This window comes from Leuciscus leuciscus (assembly GCF_965113295.1).
Source record: "Leuciscus leuciscus genome assembly, chromosome: 16".
In the NCBI taxonomy this organism is placed as follows: Eukaryota; Metazoa; Chordata; class Actinopteri; order Cypriniformes; family Leuciscidae; genus Leuciscus; species Leuciscus leuciscus.
The window spans coordinates 15,485,097-15,509,041 of record NC_138740.1 but is presented as its reverse complement, the minus strand read 5'-3'; the positions used below and the strand labels follow the sequence as shown (position 1 = coordinate 15,509,041).

Sequence of the window (23,945 nt, the reverse complement as noted above, 5' to 3'; positions counted from 1 at the left end):
GTACTAATGTTCTGCTTTTTGTTCTAATTTTATAAAGAAAAGGAGAAAAATGTAATAAAAATCGAGAGGAACATTTTGTATTCTTTGATTTCATGGACTGAGAAAAGACAAGATCAGAACACAACTGCTAAAAAACAAAACAAAAAGGTTGCATTTATTTCCAGTCAACACAGAAATATAGCAACAAGCCCAAATCAAACCACTTTAAGAAACTTTTCACATACACATGTACTGAAGGGTACACAACTTATTTCACACCCTTTCCGCACTGACCTGTCATATTAGCCTGCTACAATTGATGCTCACGAGAGGCTGCAGTGTGACATGTACAAACATTCCCTGCCTGACCACTGAAGTTCATTGATTGACAGTTTGCCTTGTGCTAGCCTACACCTAGTGGCCGTACAGGGAATCATCTTGCAGTTTGAGAAGATAACAGACATTTCAGAAATACACGTGTTTAACACTGTGCAGGCTCATGCTCAGTCCTCTGAAGTCCACTACGGCTTCACTTTGTGGAGCGACGGCTGGGTTCAGAGGCTGTGGGGGGAGGAGGGGGTCCCCGGCGGTCCAGGTCCTCGATGTAGAACATGATGAGTTTGCGGCGCTCTTCCGGGACGCAGTCTAGGACCAGGTAACGTTTATCATTCTGAAGGACCTTCTCAATATCACCAAGGGCCTGGTCTGACTCCTGGATCAGCTTCCGTGATCTACAGAGAACACAAAGCTCGACAGCTTTAGAAGTGACCAAGTTTAAATTCTAGAAGATTAAGGTTGCTAATGAGGCTAGTTACATTGAATAAATGACAGATTTTCATTTAAAGTTACTCATGTCCTCACAAACCTGTAAGACTGACTTCTGTGTTTCACAAAAGCAAGTCAGTGAAAATAATAGTTTGCAAGTCAGTCAAGACAAAATAATATTCCCCATTTTTTTAAATGAAAGTGATGTGCATACCTATACGTGATGAATTTAGTTTCTTTCAGTAGAGTTCGGAAGTCAGCTTTGGCTGTGATGTATTTGTCCTTTATATAATCTTCAAATTCCCGCTGTTTCTTCTAGAAGATGAAAGAAAGAACGTTTCAAAAAGTTGATGCCAAGGCAAAAAGTGGCATCAAATAAGACATAATGACAACATAATGAATAATATGACAACCAAATAATTGAACTCACTCTGTCACTGCTGGAGAACTTGATGCAGCGTGGGTCATCTTTGATGATCTTCTTCACCTCTTTCCATGTGGTGGTTAAGGTGATCTAGGATTAAATGGTTACAGAAGCAACGTGAACACATGGACAACCCACAGATACAGATTTAAGGTTTTAATAATCCATTTGATACATCCATTAAATAGGAAATCATAATATCCATCTCTTGTCCTTTTTTTGTTCAGATACAAACCATCTATTAAAAACTTTTTACGTTAAATTTTTTTCAAAACTCAGTAAGATACATTTAGCAGACCCTTTTATCCAAATCATTTTGGTACATGTAGTGAACATTTAATTTTCTATAATAATTATTATAACATTATCATGATAGTAACGGATATATATTTTGTGTGTGTGTATATAAATATTGTTAAATATATAAGTATATAAAACACATTTTTATTTATATAATTTTAACAATTTGTTGATGTTATTATGAGCATATAATAACAATAATTATATACATTTTATAAGATATATATTTGTTTATACTTTAGTTATTAATATAAAATAAGGCATACAACTAATATACTCTGACTGTAATCTCTCTCTCTCTATATCTATATAAAAACCTAAATATATTAATTAAATATTAAATATAATTATATTATATAATAAATAATATATTAATATTGTTGTTGTTATACAAGCATCTAGTAACAGCAAGTATTATATACATATTCACACTATTACTGTATAATTAAATATTAAGTAAATTAATAATAATAATAGTAGTATTACATAATTCTAAGTATAGAAGTATATAATAACAATATATTAATATTGTTACTATATGCCTGTGTAATAACATATATATTTATTCTAGGATTAGAATTATTATTATGTAATGTATATAATAATAATTATAATAATATTTTGATATTATTATATACACATTATATAAATATTGTTGTTGTTGTTGTGAGCCTTGTCTCACCATAGAGGTCTCATCCAACAGCTGCCTGAAATGTTCTTTCTTCCTCTTGGTAAGAGCCTCCACATGTTCTTCAAACAGTTTCTCCTTCTCATGTCTCTCCAGCAGAGATGACGACTCCCACCGGTGGTCTTTACGCAGGTTGCGCCTCGTTTCAGACCAGGAAGCATCCGTTGACCGTACCTATATGTGAACACACAAGAGACAACAAAAAATTGAGAAAAATGTATATTTAATACAATGTAGATTTACAATATAATTCTTCAGAGTGAGCCAGCACTGACCATATCTGACATGAGAGCTTTGAAGTGCTGGACGGCCTCCTCTCGTTTATGCTGTTCTCTCTCTCTGTCGATCTCTTTGGTCTGTTCCGATCGAGCTCTCTGCACTTCCCGCTCTCTCTCCCTCAGACTGGCCTCGATGCGAGCCTGCCGCTCCAGATCCTTCTCCGCATCCGCATCCACGTTCTACACAACACAAAGACAAGCATGCGTTTTTCTCATCATGATATTATTGGTTCGTATTTTTCCACCTCGCCTTGGTTGTGTCACGATAAAAGTGGTCCCTGTCCTAATGCCCCATGCACAATAAGAGCATCCTTCTGACCTTCGCCTGCTTCTCCACATACTGTTTGTACAGTTCTTCTCTAGCAGCTGAGCTCTCCACAGCTTTGTAGCGCTGGTCCGTCTCCAGCTTGTCCTTCACTTTGCTCCAGCGCTGAGAGACGTCCACATGGTGGTCTGACAGCAAATCGAAGAAATCCTGTTTCACCTGCAGCCAGAAACACAAGTTGTCAGAGCTTAACAGAATATAGTAAGTGCAAGTGGTGATTTCAGGGTGGTTGTGGGAGGGCCGGTGACATACCTTTTCTACTTTGTTTTTGGAGTCTTCTTTGTCCTTCTTTCTCAAGGCTGCCATAAACTCTGTGAACATGGTTTCTCTGTCCTTCATCTTCTCAATGGCCTTGAAACGAGGATCCTTGGAGTGTTTTGCTGCAAACTCACTGAATGTGGTCCTAAAAAGTAAAAGGGAAATTAACACGTGTGACATTTTAGTCTGTCAATCTAATCGGTTTACACTTGGTATTCAGATGCATATCTGCAGGTTAAACCAGACCTTTATTTAGTGCTAAACACTCGAAATGTAGAGAAGGCCTGACCTAATGTGAAATCTGGCATCTTCCATCATCTTTCGGAAGTCATCTTTAGCCTGCATGAGTTTATTCTTCTTCTCCTTCCTCTCTTCTTCAGCACGAGTCTTCACATACTGATCAAACACCTGCACAGTGAATGGAGACAAATTCACAAAGCTGCTCACTTCTGCTCATTCAGCAAACCAGCAAACACCAGTCGCTCTCACCTGTTTCCTCTCCTTGGGGTTGAGCAGCAAATATCGAGGGTCAAACACAATCTTGTGCAGTTCTTTGTCCCAAGTGGAAAAAGCTGAAACCTGCAGGTATGAAGTGGGCAGAAAGATGGCTTACCAACGAACAGATCCTCCAATAATGTTAAAACAACACTTCATTCAAGTTAATCATCATATGTGACATACATACAAACTTCACTTGTGTTGAACCCACAACATTCCTTTAACAACATACAAAATTACAATGATACACAAATCTACATCAAATCACCTACAGTTACACTACTGCAAAACACTGATAGACATGGATGAAAAATAAAAATCAATCAACACGAAGTACTCAATGCAACATTACATTCTACTGTGATAGTTGCTTGAAATGCCAAATAATTACTATTATGTAGGACCAAAGTTTTTTTTTTTATAAATCAGACAGATAGAGGTTCCAGTATGAACAGTGAACAGAGAGGGCACGGACACTACTGTCAAGTAGGACTGGGTGGTATGACTCTTGATTCGTCAGTATAAGCTAGGGCTGTACTGTCCCAGTCGATTAGTCGATTAATTGGTCGATACGTTCTGGTTCGACCAAAATTCTGATTGGTCGATTTTTTGCCGCGTTCATTTCATCAGTTTTGCCGTGTTTATTTCATCAGTTTTGCCGCGCTGAGGCGCGCTCATTTCATCAGGTGGAAAGCACTAACTGCTAATGGGGGTGTTTTCAGAGTACCCTTGTTTCACTGTAACAGTCTGTCTTCAGAACACCCCCCTTGTTTTCACCTTTTTTGGATTAGCCCAACCCATATTATTTATTTAATTGTGAGAGCGTTTAATAGTCAGTCCTCTTCTCGACAGTGTGGCAGCATTTTGTTAAAATTGATAACAGGAAAAAGGTCGAATGCAAAGTTTGCAAGCAACAGTTTTCCACAGCTCGACGACAAACCTATTTTTTACAGTCTATGCAGCAAACATGACATATCATCTAAAAGTGGTAAGCTCACTTGTCTGCGTTAGCTTGCCCTGTCTGTTTTGAGTAGGCTATATGAACATATCAGAATTTGCATATTTCAATGTTTTAGTGTGATAACCTAACTTTAAAAAAAAAAATATTTGGAGCCTAATGCGCAATTGCGCTGTGCTGTTGGTTGTGTTAGTTTTGAGCCGAGGATGCTTTATTTTTCAGTTATGCACTTTATTTCGTTTCTGCTCTTGATCTGGTTTGTTTAATAAATATTATTTTTTATTTAAAGTGGACATGCCTTTTGTGTTTATTAAGAGTAAAAGCTTTAAGTTAATAGTCTATTCGTGTCTCAGCTGCGAAGCTGAGCTCATGTTCAGCCTCGCTCGGTGTGAGGACATGCACGGTGAAATGATAGTGTCTGACAGTTATAACTTATTATTATAATATATGACAAAAATAATTGTCTAAATTATGTTGCATATTCCTCAACAGTTCTTGTGATGATATCACTAGTTGACAACATAGTACTATTTTCGGAAATCATAAGCTATGATATTGCGCAGGTGCACGTGATGCAACGCTGTCAGAGCCGACAGACTCGAGTGTCAGACTCATTTCAGTGCAAAATAATTAGGTCAAAAACGATTTAATATACTGCAAATAGCCTACTAGTTTTTTATGTTTATTTATAATTCATTTAGGCGAACAACAAGGCTACCAAGTACTGCGCACAGTGCGCATCTAATTAATTTAACTTTTTTTTTTTCCTACCGTCATTTTTAGTCGAAAATTTCAGGACTTCAGTCGACCAAGATTTTCTTTGGTTGAGTACAGCCCTACTCTGCTGTATAACGCACGGCTCATCCACGTATTTGATTCGTTCATATCTCTCGTATCACACTGTGAACTCGCTCTCTCTTGTTTGATGGTGCCATCTTGAGTCTCACTAATCGACTATTAAAAACAAAACTGGAGGACTTCAGTATCAAAAGGTACTGTAATATTGTTGCCTATATTATTTTAATTTTTTTACAGTTTCATTTTCATTATTCATTGCTATTCTAACACTTTCTAATGAATCAATAGGAAATCATCTGATTTTAATTATCCAAGTCACTATTTTTACTTCTGAAATCTCCCTGTACTACAGAAGGTTCTCCTCCATTGACAAAGCAAAAACTATGCAGCAGCCTTTCCAACGCATTCGTCCAAATTCACTTATTTTCATTCCCTGTACTGCCCAGTACATCAACTGGACTAAATTAGTGGACAAATTTAGGAAATCGTGAATGAGCATATATGGGCCGATTTCAGACTTTTTGTCATTGAATTTCCAGATTAACTCTTATAATGAGTTATCACAATATAATCACTGTAATATAAATACTTTGGTCATACCGCCCATCCCTATAGTCAAGCACATCATTTAACACGACTTTAAAGCAATTCAGAAATAACAGGTAAGAAAACGGGAGTGACAGAATGAGCAGAAAGGAATTTAAGACTATATTACATAATATTAAAGAATAATAGTAACAAGAATGAACTTAAGATTGTACCTTGATGGGCTTCCATTCAGATTTATGTGTCTAACATTACAGAGCTGGTTAGAGTATTGCGTTGGATTGAAGTGTTTTACCCCTCTCTCCAGCAGCATGTCCCTGAACTGGTTCATGCGGGCCTCCAGGGGCACCAGGGCCCGATCACGAGCGGCCTTCAGTTCGGCCTCCATGGCCGCGTCTTTCTCTGCGTCAGCCTCCTTCACATCGTCCTTCCTGTCAGAGGAACATTTCAGAATTTTGTTACTTTTTTGTTTTGCTTGTAAATAAATTGTAAAGTGCTTCTTTAAAAAAAAATATAAAAAAATCCTGTTATCTCTGTAAAGCTGCTTTGAAACAATCTGTATTGTAAAAAGCGCTATGTAAATAAATGTGACCTGACTTAAATACTGAAGATTTTTCTATTAAATTGAGAGAATTTACATTTCTGTAATCTATTTACTAGAGCCGTCCATCGATTAAAATATTTAAATCTTCTAAACTTTTTGTAGTTAACACAATGCATTTGGTTCCTTTTAAGGATAGAAAGCATACTTCTAGAAATTGCTCAAAACAGAACGAAACTGTTGTGACTAGTCAAATTTCATAAAAGTTCATGTCGAAACAAACTAAGTGTATATTTATTAAACTATGCTTAATTAACAGAATGCGTTACTTTGATATCCCTACTAAACAAATTAATTTGTATTTGAGAAGGTGTGTTTAAAGTCTAAGGACTGCATTATTCATGCAATCCTTTCATCGAGTTATTTCGCGTTTTATAAGGGAGAATGCAGTCAAGTACAAATATATTGGTATTTTTGCTTTCGGTTCTTGAAAACAAATCCCAAAACCTTTATTACATTAATACACATCACTGAAGGGCTGAAGTTTTGATTGGTTCACTGGGGTTTGCCTAATGGAGGCTAGAGAGAGGTCAAACAAGGTGGGTTACCTTGGAGGCCCACGTTGGCATCGCCAGAGCTTAGAAGCGTTCCCTGAAAAATAGTCCCCTGTGCAACAGGACCACTGTTTGGGGTCAGGGGGAGGCAGGCGTGAAGGGCACTGATGGGAAACAGTGACTGATTTGATTTGGTAAACGTTATGGAGTCACCACTTTTCAAAGACCCAAACTAAAGATTACCACTGCTAAGACAAGTCAGCATTGGGTGCAAAAAAAAAAAAAAAAAAAAAAAGAAAAAAAAAAAGCGCCGACAATTTGTTTACCTGTGACACAAAACAGTCCATTCAACATGTTTTTGCTCAGGGCCTAAACGGAAGCAGCCTCATTTTCTTATCTCTTCATATGATTAGAAATAAAGTTTTCGTGATGCTTCCAGTTTCTTCTGTATAATACAAAAGTTAGGTGTTCTGCAGGTGTGAGTGCTCGGCCCCTTATGGTTCCTGCTGAGAGCCGATGGTACTTACTTTCTCTTCTTAGCCTTAGAAGGCTCATCGTCCAGTGTGTCCTCTATGGCTGTTTCAATCTCCTCTTTGATGAAACCTGCTGTGAGAAATAAAAGAGTTCGTCTTCTTTTGCTGCGTTACTGTACTCTGGACCAAGAATCAAAGTTTAAAAGCAAGCTGAAAATGTATGCAGTGCAAATCACAGTGCGTTTTACCTATTTTCTTGTTGTCATCTAGGCCCCTTTTGTGGTGGGGCTCTTGAATGTATTTGTCCACATCAGCACGGCCCACCAGCTCCTCAGGTCGGTCCCACATGGACAGTCGTGTGGTGGGGTTGTAGTAAAACACACGGTCATCTCCAGTCCAGACCACACACCTAAAACACAAATATGTATAATTTTTACTGTAACTTTACATTAAAAATGGTACTTTAATGACTTTACATTAAAGACTTTACATTAAAGGCCCACTGAAGTGCCTTGGAACGCACAGCTTTGTATGATGCGTTGATGTAATTTCCACTGAAACAGGAAGCTAAGGCGGGACATATTGAATGGCTCCCCCGCCCCCTTTGTGTTTAAGTTTACCTCAGACTGCAATTCGTACTTGACAGCACCATGATGGAAGTGAATCCGAGCGCTGTTGATACGTTGGATTCAATAGTAGAGGTGTGAATAAATTCTAGCCATTTCATTCTTAACCAACGTACAGTTGGAAAACAGAATAAAACTCGAGCGTTTGAGCAACACAACAAACGCTTTAGATTCTACAGAGCATTTGATTGGACAGAAGTTGTGATGAGAAGCTGAAGTCCGTGATGATGTCATCCAAAAACATGGATCTGTGATCCATTTTAGCGGAAGTGAGAGACTACGTTTTGAATGCTTATATCTCCTAAATGCAATTGTCATTGTTTTGGAACACACCAGCTTATTCATAACTTTAAGGCCAACATATTCATACTAAAAGATAAAAAAAACTTAAATTTTGATTTCAGGAGGCCTTTAAAGACTTTAATCACTGAAGAGATGAAAAGGCTCACCAGGGAGTACCGGGAATTGGGTTTGTGGCAACAGGTTTAGCCTTCTGTGCTGCTTTTTCCTCCTCTGTCATATCTTCTTCCCTGGGCAACTACAACATCAAAACATTATCAATAATGTTTCCTAAATCCTCAAAACAAGTCTAAATCAGTTGCACACTTCACACTTACCTCTTTAGAATTGCCAAAGTCAGATTTGACTTCCATGTCTATATCCTTTAAAACTGAATCAGCATGGTTATGGCCATGTTTAGCCTTGTCACTGTTCTTATCTGTTCAGAGAAATAAAGTTATATTTCTGAAAATAACATTGACTCACTGTGCTAAACCGACATGTTGAATTGACAAATGTTAATGGTCAAGTGTAACTATAGTCAAGTTAACAGAAAAAAAGAAAGAAAAAAAAGACATGAGGTCTGGCTTACCTCTCTCTTTTAGCTCAGCAGGTTTTTCCCAGGTGGACTCCAGAGTGCGATTGTTGTAATAGTAGATCCTCCCATCAGCCGTCTTGTACTCAGACCATTCAGGAAGTGAGAGAGTCCCCACTAGATGTGCAGGAGCTGCAGTGAGAGCTAGCTGGTGATGCATCATGGGTACAAGAGGTGGGGCCATCCCTGGCATCCCTGCAAATGAAAAATTTGCATTCAGCAGATCAAACCTCAAGAAAATACTACAGGGTTTCCACATCTTTTGAAGTTTCATGATGAATGGACAGATTTTTAAAACTGATGTTATTGAGATTTCTGGGGTGGATAATAATCCTTGGAATTATAAAAGGATGTTTCTTTGTTCTTCCTTGTGGTGTTCCTTTTATTACTAACTTTTTAAAGCAATATTTTATAAATTAAAAAAATTTGAAGGCAACAAGCTAATGTTTTAATATATTATTTTATAATAGTAAAATTATATCATTAATAATTAACTTAATTTAATATATATATATATTTTTTTTTATCTTCAAACAGTTAAAGCTGCAGTCCGTAACTTTTTTGGGTTAAAAATTATCCAAAATAAATTTGAGCAAGTACATAACCAGCCAGTGTTCAAAACTCTCTGCTTGCCTTAGCTCAATTCAAAACGGTAAGCTTGTAATCATGTTTTTAATTCCAGTGGTACTGGTGGATTTCCATTTCCTGGTGGAAATTCAAGCATGTCTTTGTGTCATTACGTCACATCTGTACACATAAAGAACCTGTGTCTCGGCTAGTAGGCCATGTTGCGTGTGAGGATGTTGGAGGTGGAGATTTATAGTCTTTTCTCACAGCACTTGATATAATTAAACTTATCAATTTGATGGCGGACCAGAAAGATTCAAATGACAATCACCAGCGACAACTGGAGATTCACCCATTGTGAAATGCAAAAGACTTCGGAGTGGCAACAGAAAAAAGAGAGACTGCATCTGCCCCATGCGAAAACAAGGATAAATATCGGAAGGGCATTAAATGTAGTCACGCAATGCTGATGTTGTTAACATTAACAATTTGAGAACAAAGTATAATTTGCATGGTTTCACGTGATAAGCGATCGTTAGATTTAATCAGCGCGATTTACTGCAATGCTTTTTTTCCCCTTAGTTGGTCAGAACAAAAGTGGATGTTACTTGTTCAGATGAAATTCTTATGTTGGTCATACTTCCAAAAAGTAGAATCTGTGATTCGGAATGACAGTTTCCACACCGGTGCGGCGACTGACAGCCGCACATTCTCCTCAAAACATTGGATTCATCCGCGCCGTGCCATGCCAAGGCACAACCTGCATAAAGTTGATCATTTCGCAAATAATTGTAATTGCAAATTGGCAACAAATAGGAAAAACTACGGACTGCAGCTTTAAATACTTAAATACTTTTTGCTATGGTACTGAAACTGGAACCAAGGGGTGTCAAAACTGAACTAGAATTAGCATAAATTATATCATGAAAAAAATTAAATAATAATAATAATAATAAATTAGATAGGCCCTGAAAACTCGGGTGACCATTACATTTCAAAGCAGAAAATGTAATACACAGTAGAAATTTCCACGATTTAAGATTATTAATCTCCATGACATTAAAATGTCCTCATATTTGTTGTGTGCAACACTGAGTGTAAGTGTAGGCAGTCTGTCCACATCACTTTGTAAGAGGAGGGCGCCATCTACTGGTTATTGAGTAAATCAAGTCCACTAATAAAGTTTAGTTTCTATTCCGGTCTACACTAACTCAAATACCAAAAAGCACCAAATAGAACACAGTACTGGTTTCACAGACAAGGCTTAAGCCTAGTCCCAGACTAAAATACATGTGTGAACAGTTTTAATTGAATCTTAAAATATGTCAGTGCCATTGATTTGTCTCAAGATGCACAGCACACCAGTAATTTTTTTTTCCCAAAACACATTTACAAAAGCTAAAGGCATGCTACTTGTATGTCATAACTGATCTAAGCTTAATCTAAGCCCTGTCTGTTACCCCTTTTCCACTGACGTTGTTTACGTTCCTGTGCTGAACCCGGACAGTTCTTAGCCGGGCAAACTGGAGCCTGTCGCAAACCGGCAATGTTTTTCCACTTGACTTGAGGAACGAATGGTGACGTAACACTGCTACATGTTGTTTACCTGACTATAAACAGTCTAAAATCAAACAGTGTGCATTCAGGTGTTTGTACAGGTAGAGCGGCTTTTTTTTGTTGGTGTTCAGAGTACCGGGAGTGATTCTAGTGTACAGGCAGCTCGCATAAACTCCTGGTACTCTCATCTGTCCTTTTTGGAGATATATTGAAACCCAAACTGTTGTTTCACTTGCTCTCGGGCCTCTCACATGCGCACAGTTTTATAAATTTAGATTTAAGAACAATGTAGTGCAACGTTATTACATTGCTCAACGAGACCGCCATAGACAGCGACAGAATTTCTCCGCCCCCCTGCTCCGTTCGAGACCAGCAAGTCGGAGTTGAACCGATCTTTCTGGCATGGAGCCACCTTTTCTGCAGTGGAAATGCACAAATTGTTTCAAGAACAAACACAGGCAGGGAACCTACACCGTAACTGTGTAGGTGGAAAAGAGGTATGTGAAACCAGGCCTGTATATACTTATTGGAGGATATATTGCACACATTATAGCCTTTTTGAAACTGTTCTCACCACTATATTTGCTGGCTTGTTTGGCTAACTTTCAAGAAGAAATTAATTTCTACGTACCAGGCAGTGGGATGTGCATGCCAGGGAGAGGCACTCTGAATGGTGGTACCATGACTGGGGGGAATGCTGGGATAGCAGCAGCTGGCTGAGCCACAGACAGGCCAGGAGGGAGACTCTGATGCAACAGTGGCATGGTCTGCACTGCAGTGACTGTAGCGGTTACTGTAGGAACACTGACCACAGCAACAGGGGTCACTCCTACACTAGCAGGAGGAGTAGAGGCCACTGGAGGCATCTCAGAAACAGACGCTACAACAACAACAAAGCAAAGGGAAAGAATGGATGAGTGATTAAAGATATCAAGACAAAACATTATAGATTTATCATATTGGTCATGAGTACTATCAATCTTTTAAATCAGGGGTTCACAAACTTTTTTGTCCACCAAACCCTTAGATAAGAGTCAGGGTTTTATTATGATTGTTTTTATTTCAAAATGATTTAATATAATAGGGCTGCACTTACATGTGGCTTATTATTATTATTATCTTAACTAATTATAAAAATAAAATTAGTGCCGTCAAAATTAACGCACAATAATTTTTTTCAGTTTAATGTGTTAATAATTTTAAAGCAATTAACATAGCATCTGTTTTTTTCCCGTCATCCTTTGGCTAGTGTTAAAATATATGATCACGCTCTTATTCATGTGATAAGACTCAAAAGAGTGCGCTACTACTGGCGCGTATCTGTGAATCTCCTGTCTGTGTGAGACACACACACACACACACACACACTCAAGCGCACAGAAAGCTGATTCAGACAGCGCTTGAATGGACAAAAACACAAATTTATGCCAAATTCCTATTTTGGTGAAAGAGTTGTGAGAAAAATAGGACGTGCGTCAGGTCTTACAGTGACAGCAGCCTAATAAACCTGCTGCTGTGATGTCAGTCATTACTGCTAATCAAAGAACAAAAGACCGAAAATCACTCGCTGCTCGACTGAATAACGTTAGAAGCTTTAAGAAGGATTAATCTATACTGAATTTATCATTCATGCAGAAGACTGTGAAGTGTTTTATAACTTGCATAACTTGATAACATGCAAAGAGAAAGAGCGTGAGCGAGAAAGTCTAACATGTGTCACGTAGAATTGACGAGCTACATGTAAATTATATTATTTGTTGTATTTTCCTGTCAGAACAGAGTTCACTTAGAATTATTCAGCCTTTAAGAACAAGCAGAAGCCATTTCTTCAGTAGTAGGTGGAACTAATGTGCAAGCGCTTACCTATTACCGTCCCCATTTTGATTTCAGCAAATCAGTTTTAGCGAACGCAGACGTGATTAATATTCATTAACCCAGCAGCTCATAAGATCTTAGCGTGTTTTATATTGTTATTAGTAGTAGAATTAGTAGTAATATCTTATCAGAATTAGTTTGTTTTTTTTAGGAATTATTATTATTATATATACACTGAATAACCAACATTTCAAGCACCACCAGCCCCAAGTTCTATTAAAATTACAAATATGCAGTTTCGTTCAAACATAATACCACGTTTTAATTCTAAAAGCTTAAGTTAAAATTTATTTTTTAAAAAACCTTTATTGACTGATGTTAACAGTGTATCACATATGAATGTATCTTAATGCATAAAGCAATTTTCCAAAGATAAGCTGATTTGGTGGAGATATACATATAGGACTTATACTTACATAAATATATATATATATATATCATTTATTTATATTTATATACACACACATTCACCTAAAGGATTATTAGGAACACCTGTTCAATTTCTCATTAATGCAATTATCTAATCAACCAATCACATGGCAGTTGCTTCAATGCATTTAGGGGTGTGGTCCTGGTCAAGACAATCTCCTGAACTCCAAACTGAATGTCAGAATGGGAAAGAAAGGTGATTTAAGCAATTTTGAGCGTGGCATGGTTGTTGGTGCCAGACGGGCCGGTCTGAGTATTTCACAATCTGCTCAGTTACTGGGATATTCACGCACAACCATTTCTAGGGTTTACAAAGAATGGTGTGAAAAGGGAAAAACATCCAGTATGTGGCAGTCCTGTGGGCGAAAATGCCTTGTTGATGCTAGAGGTCAGAGGAGAATGGGCCGACTGATTCAAGCTGATAGAAGAGCAACTTTGACTGAAATAACCACTCGTTACAACCGAGGTATGCAGCAAAGCATTTGTGAAGCCACAACACGCACAACCTTGAGGTGGATGGGCTACAACAGCAGAAGACCCCACCGGGTACCACTCATCTCCACTACAAATAGGAAAAAGAGGCTATAATTTGCACGAGCTCACCAAAATTGGACAGTTGAAGACTGGAAAAATGTTGCCTGGTCTGATGAGTCTCGATTTCTGTTGAGACATTCAGATGGTAGAGTCAGAATTTGGCGTAAACAGAATGAGAACATGGATCCATCATGCCTTGTTACCACTGTGCAGGCTGGTGGTGGTGGTGTAATGGTGTGGGGGATGTTTTCTTGGCACACTTTAGGCCCCTTAGTGCCAATTGGGCATCGTTTAAATGCCACGGCCTACCTGAGCATTGTTTCTGACCATGTCCATCCCTTTATGACCACCATGTACCCGTCCTCTGATGGCTACTTCCAGCAGGATAATGCACCATGTCACAAAGCTCGAATCATTTCAAATTGGTTTCTTGAACATGACAATGAGTTCACTGTACTAAAATGGCCCCCACAGTCACCAGATCTCAACCCAATAGAGCATCTTTGGGATGTGGTGGAACGGGAGCTTCGTGCCCTGGATGTGCATCCCACAAATCTCCATCAACTGCAAGATGCTATCCTATCAATATGGGCCAACATTTCTAAAGAATGCTTTCAGCACCTTGTTGAATCAATGCCACGTAGAATTAAGGCAGTTCTGAAGGCGAAAGGGGGTCAAACACAGTATTAGTAGTATGGTGTTCCTAATAATCCTTTAGGTGAGTGTATATATAAAGGGCTGTCTCACACTGAAAATAAATTGCAAGTTTTAGTTTGATTAAGTATACAGAGACATTTACAGGGCTCCAGACTAACTTTTTTCACCTCCGTCCTGGAACCGTCCTGAAAAACAATTTGAACCGTCCTAAAGTGAATGTCAACCGTCCCAAAATAAACATGTTGTTTCTGCACTTTGTTATTATCATCTATAGTTGTTGGTCACATAATAAAAACACCATTAAAATGTTTATGATATATATTATTATATTTATTTAGCTCCATTCAAAGTAGTTATCTATAAACAGGTAAAAAACAGATTTAATAAAAAATAACAGGAGTTAAATGCTTTTTTGTGTTAATGCAGAACAAATTGTTTTTTTTGTTTTGTTTTTTTTTACATTCAAAAATTAAGAGAAAAATACATACAGTTAAAAACGTTTTTGAGTTGGTTGGATTAAACAATAACAAATAAATACTGGTGACTACATATCTCAAAAATATAATCATTCTTTATTCTTTCAAGCAGCAGACATATTTATTTGTATGAATTAAATATAATGAATCCTTATTAAAGCTATTAACGAGCAGTGAATGCTTTTCTCTTTTTCTTTTGTTGCTTGATCAATATTAAGGACACAGACCGCATTAGGTTGTCACTTTAAGACATCGGATCATGTCCAATGACGTGCGGATCCAATTGCACTGATGCACATCCGATACACTCACAACTGTTTAAGACATAACCGACATAGTTTACGTGAATACTCTCCAAAACGGACATTTCGACATAATGTTGTGTGTATTTGTCCAATCAGACGGGTTTTTTCTTGCGTCTTTTCTTGCGTCGTCTCTCTTATTCAGATCTATATGTCTGCTCTATATATATATATATATATATATATATATATATATATTCTCCCAGACGTTTACATTTTTTAACGTTTTATGAGACATGCAGCGCATGTCAACCCGTGTGCCGCTGGGTAGATCAGCACGTCACAGTACAAATGTGCGCATCTACCACAAACGCAGGACATCAGTTCTGACTGGATCGCTTCCCAAATCGTCACTATCTAACATTTTTGTCTAGTTTTTATTCGTTGACGAAAATGTCAATAGATTTTCGTCATAGTTTTTGTCATTCAAAACTAGTTTTTATTTAGTTATCGTCTCGTTTTCGTCTGTGAAAATAATCCATGTGATAGATGTACCGCGAAACAAGTCTCCGGGTGAGTAGTCGGCCAGTGATAGTAACTATAGTAACAGCATGAGAAGACACGCTCCGTTGTAGTCAGCGCTTGGTCGGTTAATTTTGGCATTTTCTAAGTAAGTTACCCTAATAGGCTAGTAATAAATGAACACGCATACAAAAATGTCTTTCGTCCTGTAGGCATCCTGGAGAATATTTCTGTTCGTCCTAAACACATTTTCTCGAGCCCTGATTTATTTATTTCAATTTTATATTTAATTTAATTAAACCCCCGGCAGTTCCCTCACGAACCCCAAGTTGAGAACAACAGGCCATTACATGATTCATAGCTCATCGTCTGTGTTTAATACTCACTGGTGGAGGTTTGAGAGGCATTGGGGGCCGGACTGGTGCTGGGGTCGGGACTGGAGCTGAGGGTGTGTGAGGGGGACATGCTCTGCGTGGAGACCGAGTCGGTCACAACCGTAGCAGCGCTGCTAGCTGCAGTAGAAGCAGGAGCGGCTGCAGCTCCTCCAGACTGAGCCGCCATTAGAGGATTGAGCTCTGACTGCTGGATGATCTTCACTCCCTCTGGTTTGGTCCAGGCCGACTCGCGGGTCCGGGAATTATAGAAATATACCTGGAAGAGCACAGTAGAAAGGTTTCAAAAGTCCTAGGACGCTAATGCTAGGACTGGGTCAGGATGGTTGATTAGTTGTCCAACCACCATTCAGATTAATTAGCAAGTGCTATAAAAGGTTTAAAAAAAGAAAAGAAAAGTGAATATGCCATATTTTCCAGAATATAAATAGTTTTTTAATCTGAGACGTGCTGCAACTTATAATGTTATTAAAGTCAAGCACGCAAAACATGCACAAAGCGCACGCGTTTGGATTCGTGCCGAATAAGATTTTTTTTTTTTTTTGCTTGCCGTTTATAATAAATGTTGTTTGTAATGAAAATGTATGTTCGTTTTATTTTTTTCATTCCTGTTCTGAATACCATCAAACTTAAAGGATAATGTTTGTAAATGTTTTATTTATTGGTATTTACATTATTTCTAAATGTAATAATACAATGTGGCCGATGCAACTTATGTTTTTTTTTCAACAAGACAATTTTGACTGATTTGGGCAAAAGTTTTACACATCTATAGAGTGTGTGTGTCTTATAATTACCACTTTGATTAAAAAAATAAATAAAAAAATCTTTCTGAAAGATGTGTGTGTGTATTAGGGATGCACTGATAGCAGTATCGGTATCGGACCTGATACTGGGCTTGTGTATTTGTAAATGCTCGGATACCAAGAAAACAATACCATGCAGCATTTGTACAGTACAGTGTTTGTGTCCAGACAAACACAGACCCCCTTGTTGCTGAGAAATATAATGTAGCGATTCAGAAGTGAAGCTATTTTATTAGGATTGAGCACACTGTGCATTTCATATTTCATAAGACGCTCGAGCGTACATCCCTTTTTTCAAAGACATTGCTGGAATGTTTGTAGTTCAGTCAGATATTTGAATAGCATAGAAAGTAAAACGATGCACATATTACTAGCGTTACTTGATGGTAGAGAGAGAGAGAGAGAGAGAGAGAGAGAGAGAGAGAGACACTTGTTGCATGCAATTGATTTCTGATCTGAGCTTACTCAGCACACACACGTCTGTTGGATTAAAACTAAATTGCAGCCTAAGTAAAAACATGAACTGTTACGTATTTTTGTATAAGTGGTTCCCTACATTATCACAGGAAAATGTCATGTGATTACTGTGCCACTGCACTGGAGCGGCTTTAAATGTGCGCTGTAGATGAAATATAGAACAGAATACATTTAAACATGCTTAATTAGGCATGAAAATAACTGAAGGAATCATCTATTAGCACAATGAATTAAGCCAACTGATATGATTATATTCCTTTGGTTTTTCCACCCAATAGGAAATAAAAGATTACATTAAAAATACTATAATAATGATGTAAATTATTAAATTTAAATATTATATTTACAAACGCAATGAAAATAGAGCTATCGGCGAGTGACATTCAGCACCTTTCCTTCTGGCGTGGAGTTCTCTACCCAGATGTCATCACTAGTCAAACTTGAAGTTGTTCCTGGTGATGGAGGCATTCCAGGCGGAAAGATCATCCCGGGAGGAGGAGGCATGTTTCCCATTGGAGGGGGCATGAACGGTGGCCTCTGTGAAAAAGACAATCTTAGATTATTAGACACTAGAGAGAGAGAGAGATCAGACACTATCAGAGATTGAAAGTAACATTTAGTGCACATATAATATCGCATTTTTGTAATAATTCCTACCTGCAGGTGTGGAGGTCCAATTGGTGGGGGCATAGCTCCGGGTGGGGGTATAGGTGGCATACCGGTGTCAAACGGTGGTCTACCAAAAGGGGGTCTAGGGGGTGGTGGGGGTCCTCTCATCATGCCGAAGGGCGGAGGTGGGGGTCGTAGTAATGGAGGAGGTCCTCGCAAAACTGCGCTAGGTGGTGGAGCGGGGCTACGAAAACGTAACACCATACTGAGGAGAAAAAAAAGCAGTAAAAAAATCTGAAACTACCAATATTATTGGTATGCAAAACCACCACTAAGTAAACTAAAAGCTCTACAACAAAATTGTTGTCTAGGGAAATTATCTAAATAAACTCCTAGATATATGACGGCAGTGGCCCTGCCTTTTGTTCACGCGAGGCGCGTTCCGACCGGGACTGATCCCAGCAACGTTACAAGGTCCCCATCTCGGGACGTGTTTGCGTTCACACAGAAGGCACTCAAGCAATTCTATGGCAATTTCTGGAATCAAACACTGTGTGAAAGGGGCTTAAGACACAACTAATAATTATTTCGCTTCATAAAAAGTGTTGTATTTTTTTGTAAATTTTTTTATGCAATACGAGTATAATAAGTATGAATAAATAGTTGCACACAATAAGAGTTTTTTTTTGTTGTTACACTTGATTTTTAACAGTATTACCATCAGGACTGTATGAATGAGTATATTTCTTCTGTTCATGGTTGTCAGGGTTTTTTGTGCAGGTATCAGGATTTTTTTTTTTTTTTTTTATTAATTTAGAGGGCTGAGGACTGGGTATTTCATATATATATATATATATATATATATATATATATATATATATATATATATATATATATATATATATAGGCTATAGATAGACAGACAGACAGATAGATAGATAGAGACAGACAGACAGATAGGCCTAGATAGATAGAGACAGATGGATAGACAGACAGACAGATAGAGATAGATGGATAGACAGACAGATAGACAGATAGATATAGATATCGTAAATTAAGATTTTGATCAACCCCTACGGACATTAAAATGAATCTCACCTGTTTTCTCTATTCAGTACTCATTTTAACACAAATTAAATATAAACAAAATAAGTATGGCATAAAAAAGGACCACTGTCGTACACAAACATGCAGGTGGGCTAAAGTCAGCATGCAAAGCAGACATAGCTAACACATCAACTGCAAACACACCATTAGTTTCTAACAGGAAATATTCTCGTTTTAACTAGTGCGTTGTTCTGAGGCGAACAGTTTTGCTTAGCTTGCGTTTTAAAGTTTGAACTATTCACGCAGATAAATAAAAAAAACAGTGTACGTTTACGAAGCTAGCAAAAATGCTAACTGCGCTAAACTGCGCCAGCGGACTTTCCCATCACTCACACTGTAACACAGGCTGGCTACATAGCTAAGATATGAATAAGCACCGATTTCTGCGTGAATATACATCTAGCGTCGTCATACTGGATGTTATAGTGTAGTTATCTGACCTGTTCTCCGCCAGTCCAGCGCTCTCTCCTTCTATGTTCTCCGCCATCGCTCCAGAAACTAAACAAACACACTTCAGCTAAACTTCCTGTTGGCGAAGCACTTCCTCACACTTTCCTTTGCGTCATTGGCTGGATTTGACATTATTGGCGTTATTAACTCAAAACACCGCAGCATCGAATAAATAAATAAAGACACACGTTGTGTTTTCGTGTTTTATGGGGACTTTCCATAGATGTAATGGTTTTTATACTATACAAACTCTACATTCGATCCCCTTGCTTACACTAACCCTAGGCTACCCCTAAACCTACCCATTACACAAAACTTACTGCATTTTTAAAATTTTCAAAAAACAAAACTTAGTATGATTACTAAACATATTTTAAACATATGGCGATAGCCTATTTCTTGATCTAAAACTACATAAGTAAAAAATCACAACTCAAAGGCTTGAGTTGAATATCTCTGCAGCTCTTCAAAAAATATAAATGTGGCATCCATAAAAAAAATAAAAATAATACATTTTTTATTTTTTAATAAAAGTATGCACGCACAGACGGAATGGTATTTTATCTAAATGTCTTTCAGTGCATTCCGGAAAAGTCTGAAAATCACAAATGTCACGTGATGCTTCCTTCGATTTTTAGCCAAAATGTGGCAGCATCATTTTACTATCTGCTGACAACCTTCACTTCAGACGGGACTGGATTTAATAGGAGAAACGACAAAAATGGGAGTGAAACATACGATTATCTACTTAAATTAAAAAGATAGTTCAAAAGTAAAATTCTGTCATCATTTACTAATCCTAAAGTTGTTCCAAACCTGTATGTTTCTTTGTTCTGTTGAACTAAAAAGAAGATATTTTGAAGAATGAAGTCAATTGGTGCCGTCACCTGTCTACCAACATTCTTCACAAGAGTTCTAAACTTTTTTCACAAGTTTTTGGATTAACCTTAGTTTGGGAAACACTGGCATAATGTAATGCTTAATGCATTATATGTAATGTTTTAGGAAAATATTTTCTCTCTCTCTCTCTCTTTTAATATATCAATACACAATAATCCCATTCAGATCTAAGTGTTAGGACAAGTGAGGTCAAAAGTAATCAAAAAGTAGTCCGAATACATTACCTAAAATGAGTAATCTAGATTACGTCACTAACTACAATTTTCATCATGTAATTTGTAATCCCCAACGGATTACAATTTGCAAGTAATCTGCCCAGCACTGCTTGTTGTTAGCTAACAAATCCCACTATCTGTCATCAGTTTCAACACATAGTTCTTAGTAGTGCTGTGATTAAACTCGTGATTAAACTTAAAAAGGTTTGTGTGTGTGTGTGTGACTAGGACAAAAGATAAAAAGTGCAAATCTAAGATGATGGGTTCATCTTTAAATCTCGTTGCCTGTGTCACAGTGGACTCACGCTGGATCGAGAGCAGCGTGACAAACTTTGGGCACTTGTTGAGAAGACTCTGCAGCAAGGACGCCACAAATACTTTGTTGGACCAAACACGTATATTGATGGTAAGGAACTTGTTTTGCAGGTCATGGAGGTCGCCAAGTGATCTGCATTTGAACCAGTTTACAGTACTGGTCTGCTCTCCTTTACATGTTTCGGACAGAGAAAAGGACTGTTTTCACAATCTTCAAAATGCTAATTTAAAGGTTAAAAGACTGAACAGAAAAGTCATTTTGAGGTACAACTGTTGATTTTTAGTTTAATACATTTTTCATTTACTTTATTTATCATGATTATTATACATTTAATTTATTATTGTACTTTACATCTATTATTATTTATTGTTTTATTTATTTTTTCCTCCTCTGACTGACCCCAACCTTGTTTATCTAAGTAATATTGTAATTATTTTTCAATTTACAGGATGTCACGGGCTGACTCACCTGTTGTTCCAGTGTATTGTTCCAATGTCCTAAATGTTCTATTTGTGTAGTTATGCGTATTGATGTTAAATGTAAAACAGTCTTTCTATGCACATCACATCTTTCATAATCATCATCAATCATCTCAAGCAGTCAGATTTAGCAATAAGATGTTGCAATACATATATTTACAATGGACTTTCATATTATTAAAAGTCTGGGTCTGGTAGTAGGGTAAAATAATTCAATCTGTGACACGCCACTTGAGTGGCATTTATGAATTGTTGGCAATCACAATTCAGAGCCTGATCTGTTTCATAACAGATTCTGCATGTTTCTCATTCCCGTCCATTGTTCATGAACATGCAGACACTTCAGGAAATTCAAAACATTTTTATTTTTACAGAACCTTAAAAAAAATTAAAATAATGTCCTGTAAAAAACAATCAATTACTGAGACAGTGGGTATATGAAAACGGACACACACTCTCTGCGAGTCCAGGCAAAAGAACAAACAGAAACCCAGAAGTCTAGAATTATTGAAAAGACTTTCCTCTTAATTATTATCATGGAGGGAATATTCACAAGTCAGCGTCTCATGCCTCTGGTCTTCATAGTGTCTCATGAAGTCAGTGACATGGCTAAAATAGTTTGAATGTGGGATGGATCTGTGAGAAAAATATATAAAATGTTAATTTGAGAATTTATATTTACAAAAAAAACAAAAAAAAAAAACACAATACAATATTACATACAATCTCACTCTGGGTAGATCTGCGGTCCAGTCATGTGAGGTTTGCAGGGAAGAGCGGAGTGAAGACGGTTGGTAACACCTTGATGCATCTCCATGCCTTGGTTAAAGTTGGCTGACAAAAGTATTGTGAAATTTTTAGGGTGAAAATTTTTTTTGGCTTCATATCATGTTTGCAGGGTATTAACAGTCATGATCCAAATAATTCAATTCCTGGAGGGTTTAAAAAAAACAACAACTTTAAAATATCTGTAAGCTTAATTAATTAGTGTTTAGTGTAATTAGTGTTTTTATCATGTCTGAAATATCATTAGTTTGAGGGCTCAGAGACACTATAACTTGGCAAAACTTGGAAAAAATAAAACAGGTTCTTACATACAGGGTTCCCAATCTTGAATCAATGATTCAAGGACTTTTTAAAGCACCTTTTATTTTATATCAAGCACAATAAAGACAATAAAGGTGGGTTTATTACTGCCAATCTGGACAGTTTCAAAGACCTACTGTACCTGTGTCTATCATTACTGCAGTAATGTTAAGGCATATACTCACTAAAATCAAATTTAAGGGGCATATGACCCTTAGACTTTTTTAAAGTCTACGACTTAGAATGTCAGTAACCAAATAGTTGATGGACCCCATTGACTTCCATCCTACTATGGAAGTCAATAGGGTCCATCAACTGTTTGGTTAAATTCATCTTCTATTGTGTTCAGCAGAAGAGAGAAATTCATACAGGTTTGAGACAACTTGAGGGCGAGTAAATGAAGACAGAATTTGAATTTTTAAGCGAACTATTCCTTTAACTTTTACTGAACGTGTAATATTCAAAGACAAGGACACAAAGAAGTAGCAGAACCTGGAGGAATTAGACTGCTCTGGCCTATGACATCTCTGACTGATGGGTAAGGGTTAGACCTCTGTGCCCGTGTCAGAGTGGAGAGTGAGGAGATCTGGGTCGCAGCAGGGATGGCCGTCGGCGCTTTGGGGACGGAACTCTTCTTTGGCTGATAGACCCAATCTGTATTAATGCAGAAAAATGAGAAAAAGAAATCTGAAGCAGTTTCAAAAGAGATTCTGATCCCTATTATGCTTTTCCCCCGAATTTTACCTTTCATGTAGCATGTAATATATCGGTTTGTGAATGTAAAAGGTCCGCAAAGTCCCAAAGTACATGATAAATGAAGTCCTGGGGACCCCACACACTGCGCATTTTGTACGTCTCTCTCTTCTGACACACTCAGTTCAGTGTATGGATCTCTCGAGCTGATGATCTGAATCAGGTGTGTTAAATAAGGGAGAAATACAAAATATGCAGATCAGATAAGTGGGTCCCCAGGAGTAAGATTGAAAACCACTGCTTTATCCATCAAACTGTTTCAGACACTGTGAGAAAGGAGGTGTTCAAGTGTTTTTTTTAACCTTGGATGCATGTAAACCTATTGTAGAAGACAAAATTAGGAACCTTTAAAATAGCATAATAGGGACACTTTAATGTCTTTGAATATTCCCGCATCGATTACCTGGGTACTTCCGCAAGTGTTCTGCCTTGATTTTACGTGCTTCCACGTAGTATGGCTCCTTCTGCTCTTCAGACAGTTTGTTCCATGCTAACCCCAGCTGGACAGTGATTTCACAGTTTCTGGCAATAGGGTTGGCCTTAGACAAGGTGGCTCGGTGAATCTTTGCCCATAATATGAAGGCATTCATGGGTTTTTTGATGCCACCTTT

The 23,945-nt window shown here is 37.6% G+C and overlaps 2 protein-coding genes across 3 annotated transcripts; both read right to left on the bottom strand.

The window, feature by feature from the left end:
* Positions 1-128: 128 nt before the first annotated feature.
* On the bottom strand, positions 129-19,702 carry tcerg1b (transcription elongation regulator 1b (CA150)). Of its 2 annotated transcripts, none has more exons than XM_082141843.1 (20): positions 19,576-19,702; positions 18,077-18,293; positions 17,810-17,956; positions 16,131-16,395; positions 11,641-11,889; positions 8,883-9,080; positions 8,629-8,729; positions 8,461-8,549; positions 7,634-7,794; positions 7,440-7,518; positions 6,113-6,248; positions 3,507-3,596; positions 3,307-3,425; positions 3,012-3,162; positions 2,754-2,918; positions 2,432-2,614; positions 2,151-2,330; positions 1,175-1,258; positions 959-1,059; positions 129-710 (listed from the first exon to the last, which is right to left on the bottom strand). In XM_082141843.1, exons 1-20 carry the CDS (start codon positions 19,620-19,622, stop codon positions 509-511), a joined length of 2,964 nt encoding a protein of 987 aa, XP_081997969.1. In that variant the 5' UTR covers positions 19,623-19,702; the 3' UTR covers positions 129-508. The 2 variants fall into 2 exon arrangements, with proteins under 2 accessions (XP_081997969.1, XP_081997970.1); XM_082141844.1 differs by having other exon boundaries at positions 7,440-7,515.
* Positions 19,703-21,837: 2,135 nt separating this feature from the next.
* LOC309476969 (sex-determining region Y protein-like) lies at positions 21,838-23,924 on the bottom strand (the record flags this gene model as incomplete). Its single annotated transcript, XM_082140103.1, has 4 exons — positions 21,838-22,131; positions 22,227-22,329; positions 23,074-23,235; positions 23,738-23,924. The coding sequence occupies 4 exons, from the start codon at positions 23,922-23,924 to the stop codon at positions 22,020-22,022; spliced, it is 564 nt and encodes a 187-aa protein (XP_081996229.1). The 3' UTR covers positions 21,838-22,019.
* Between the last annotated feature and the right edge of the window lie 21 nt (positions 23,925-23,945).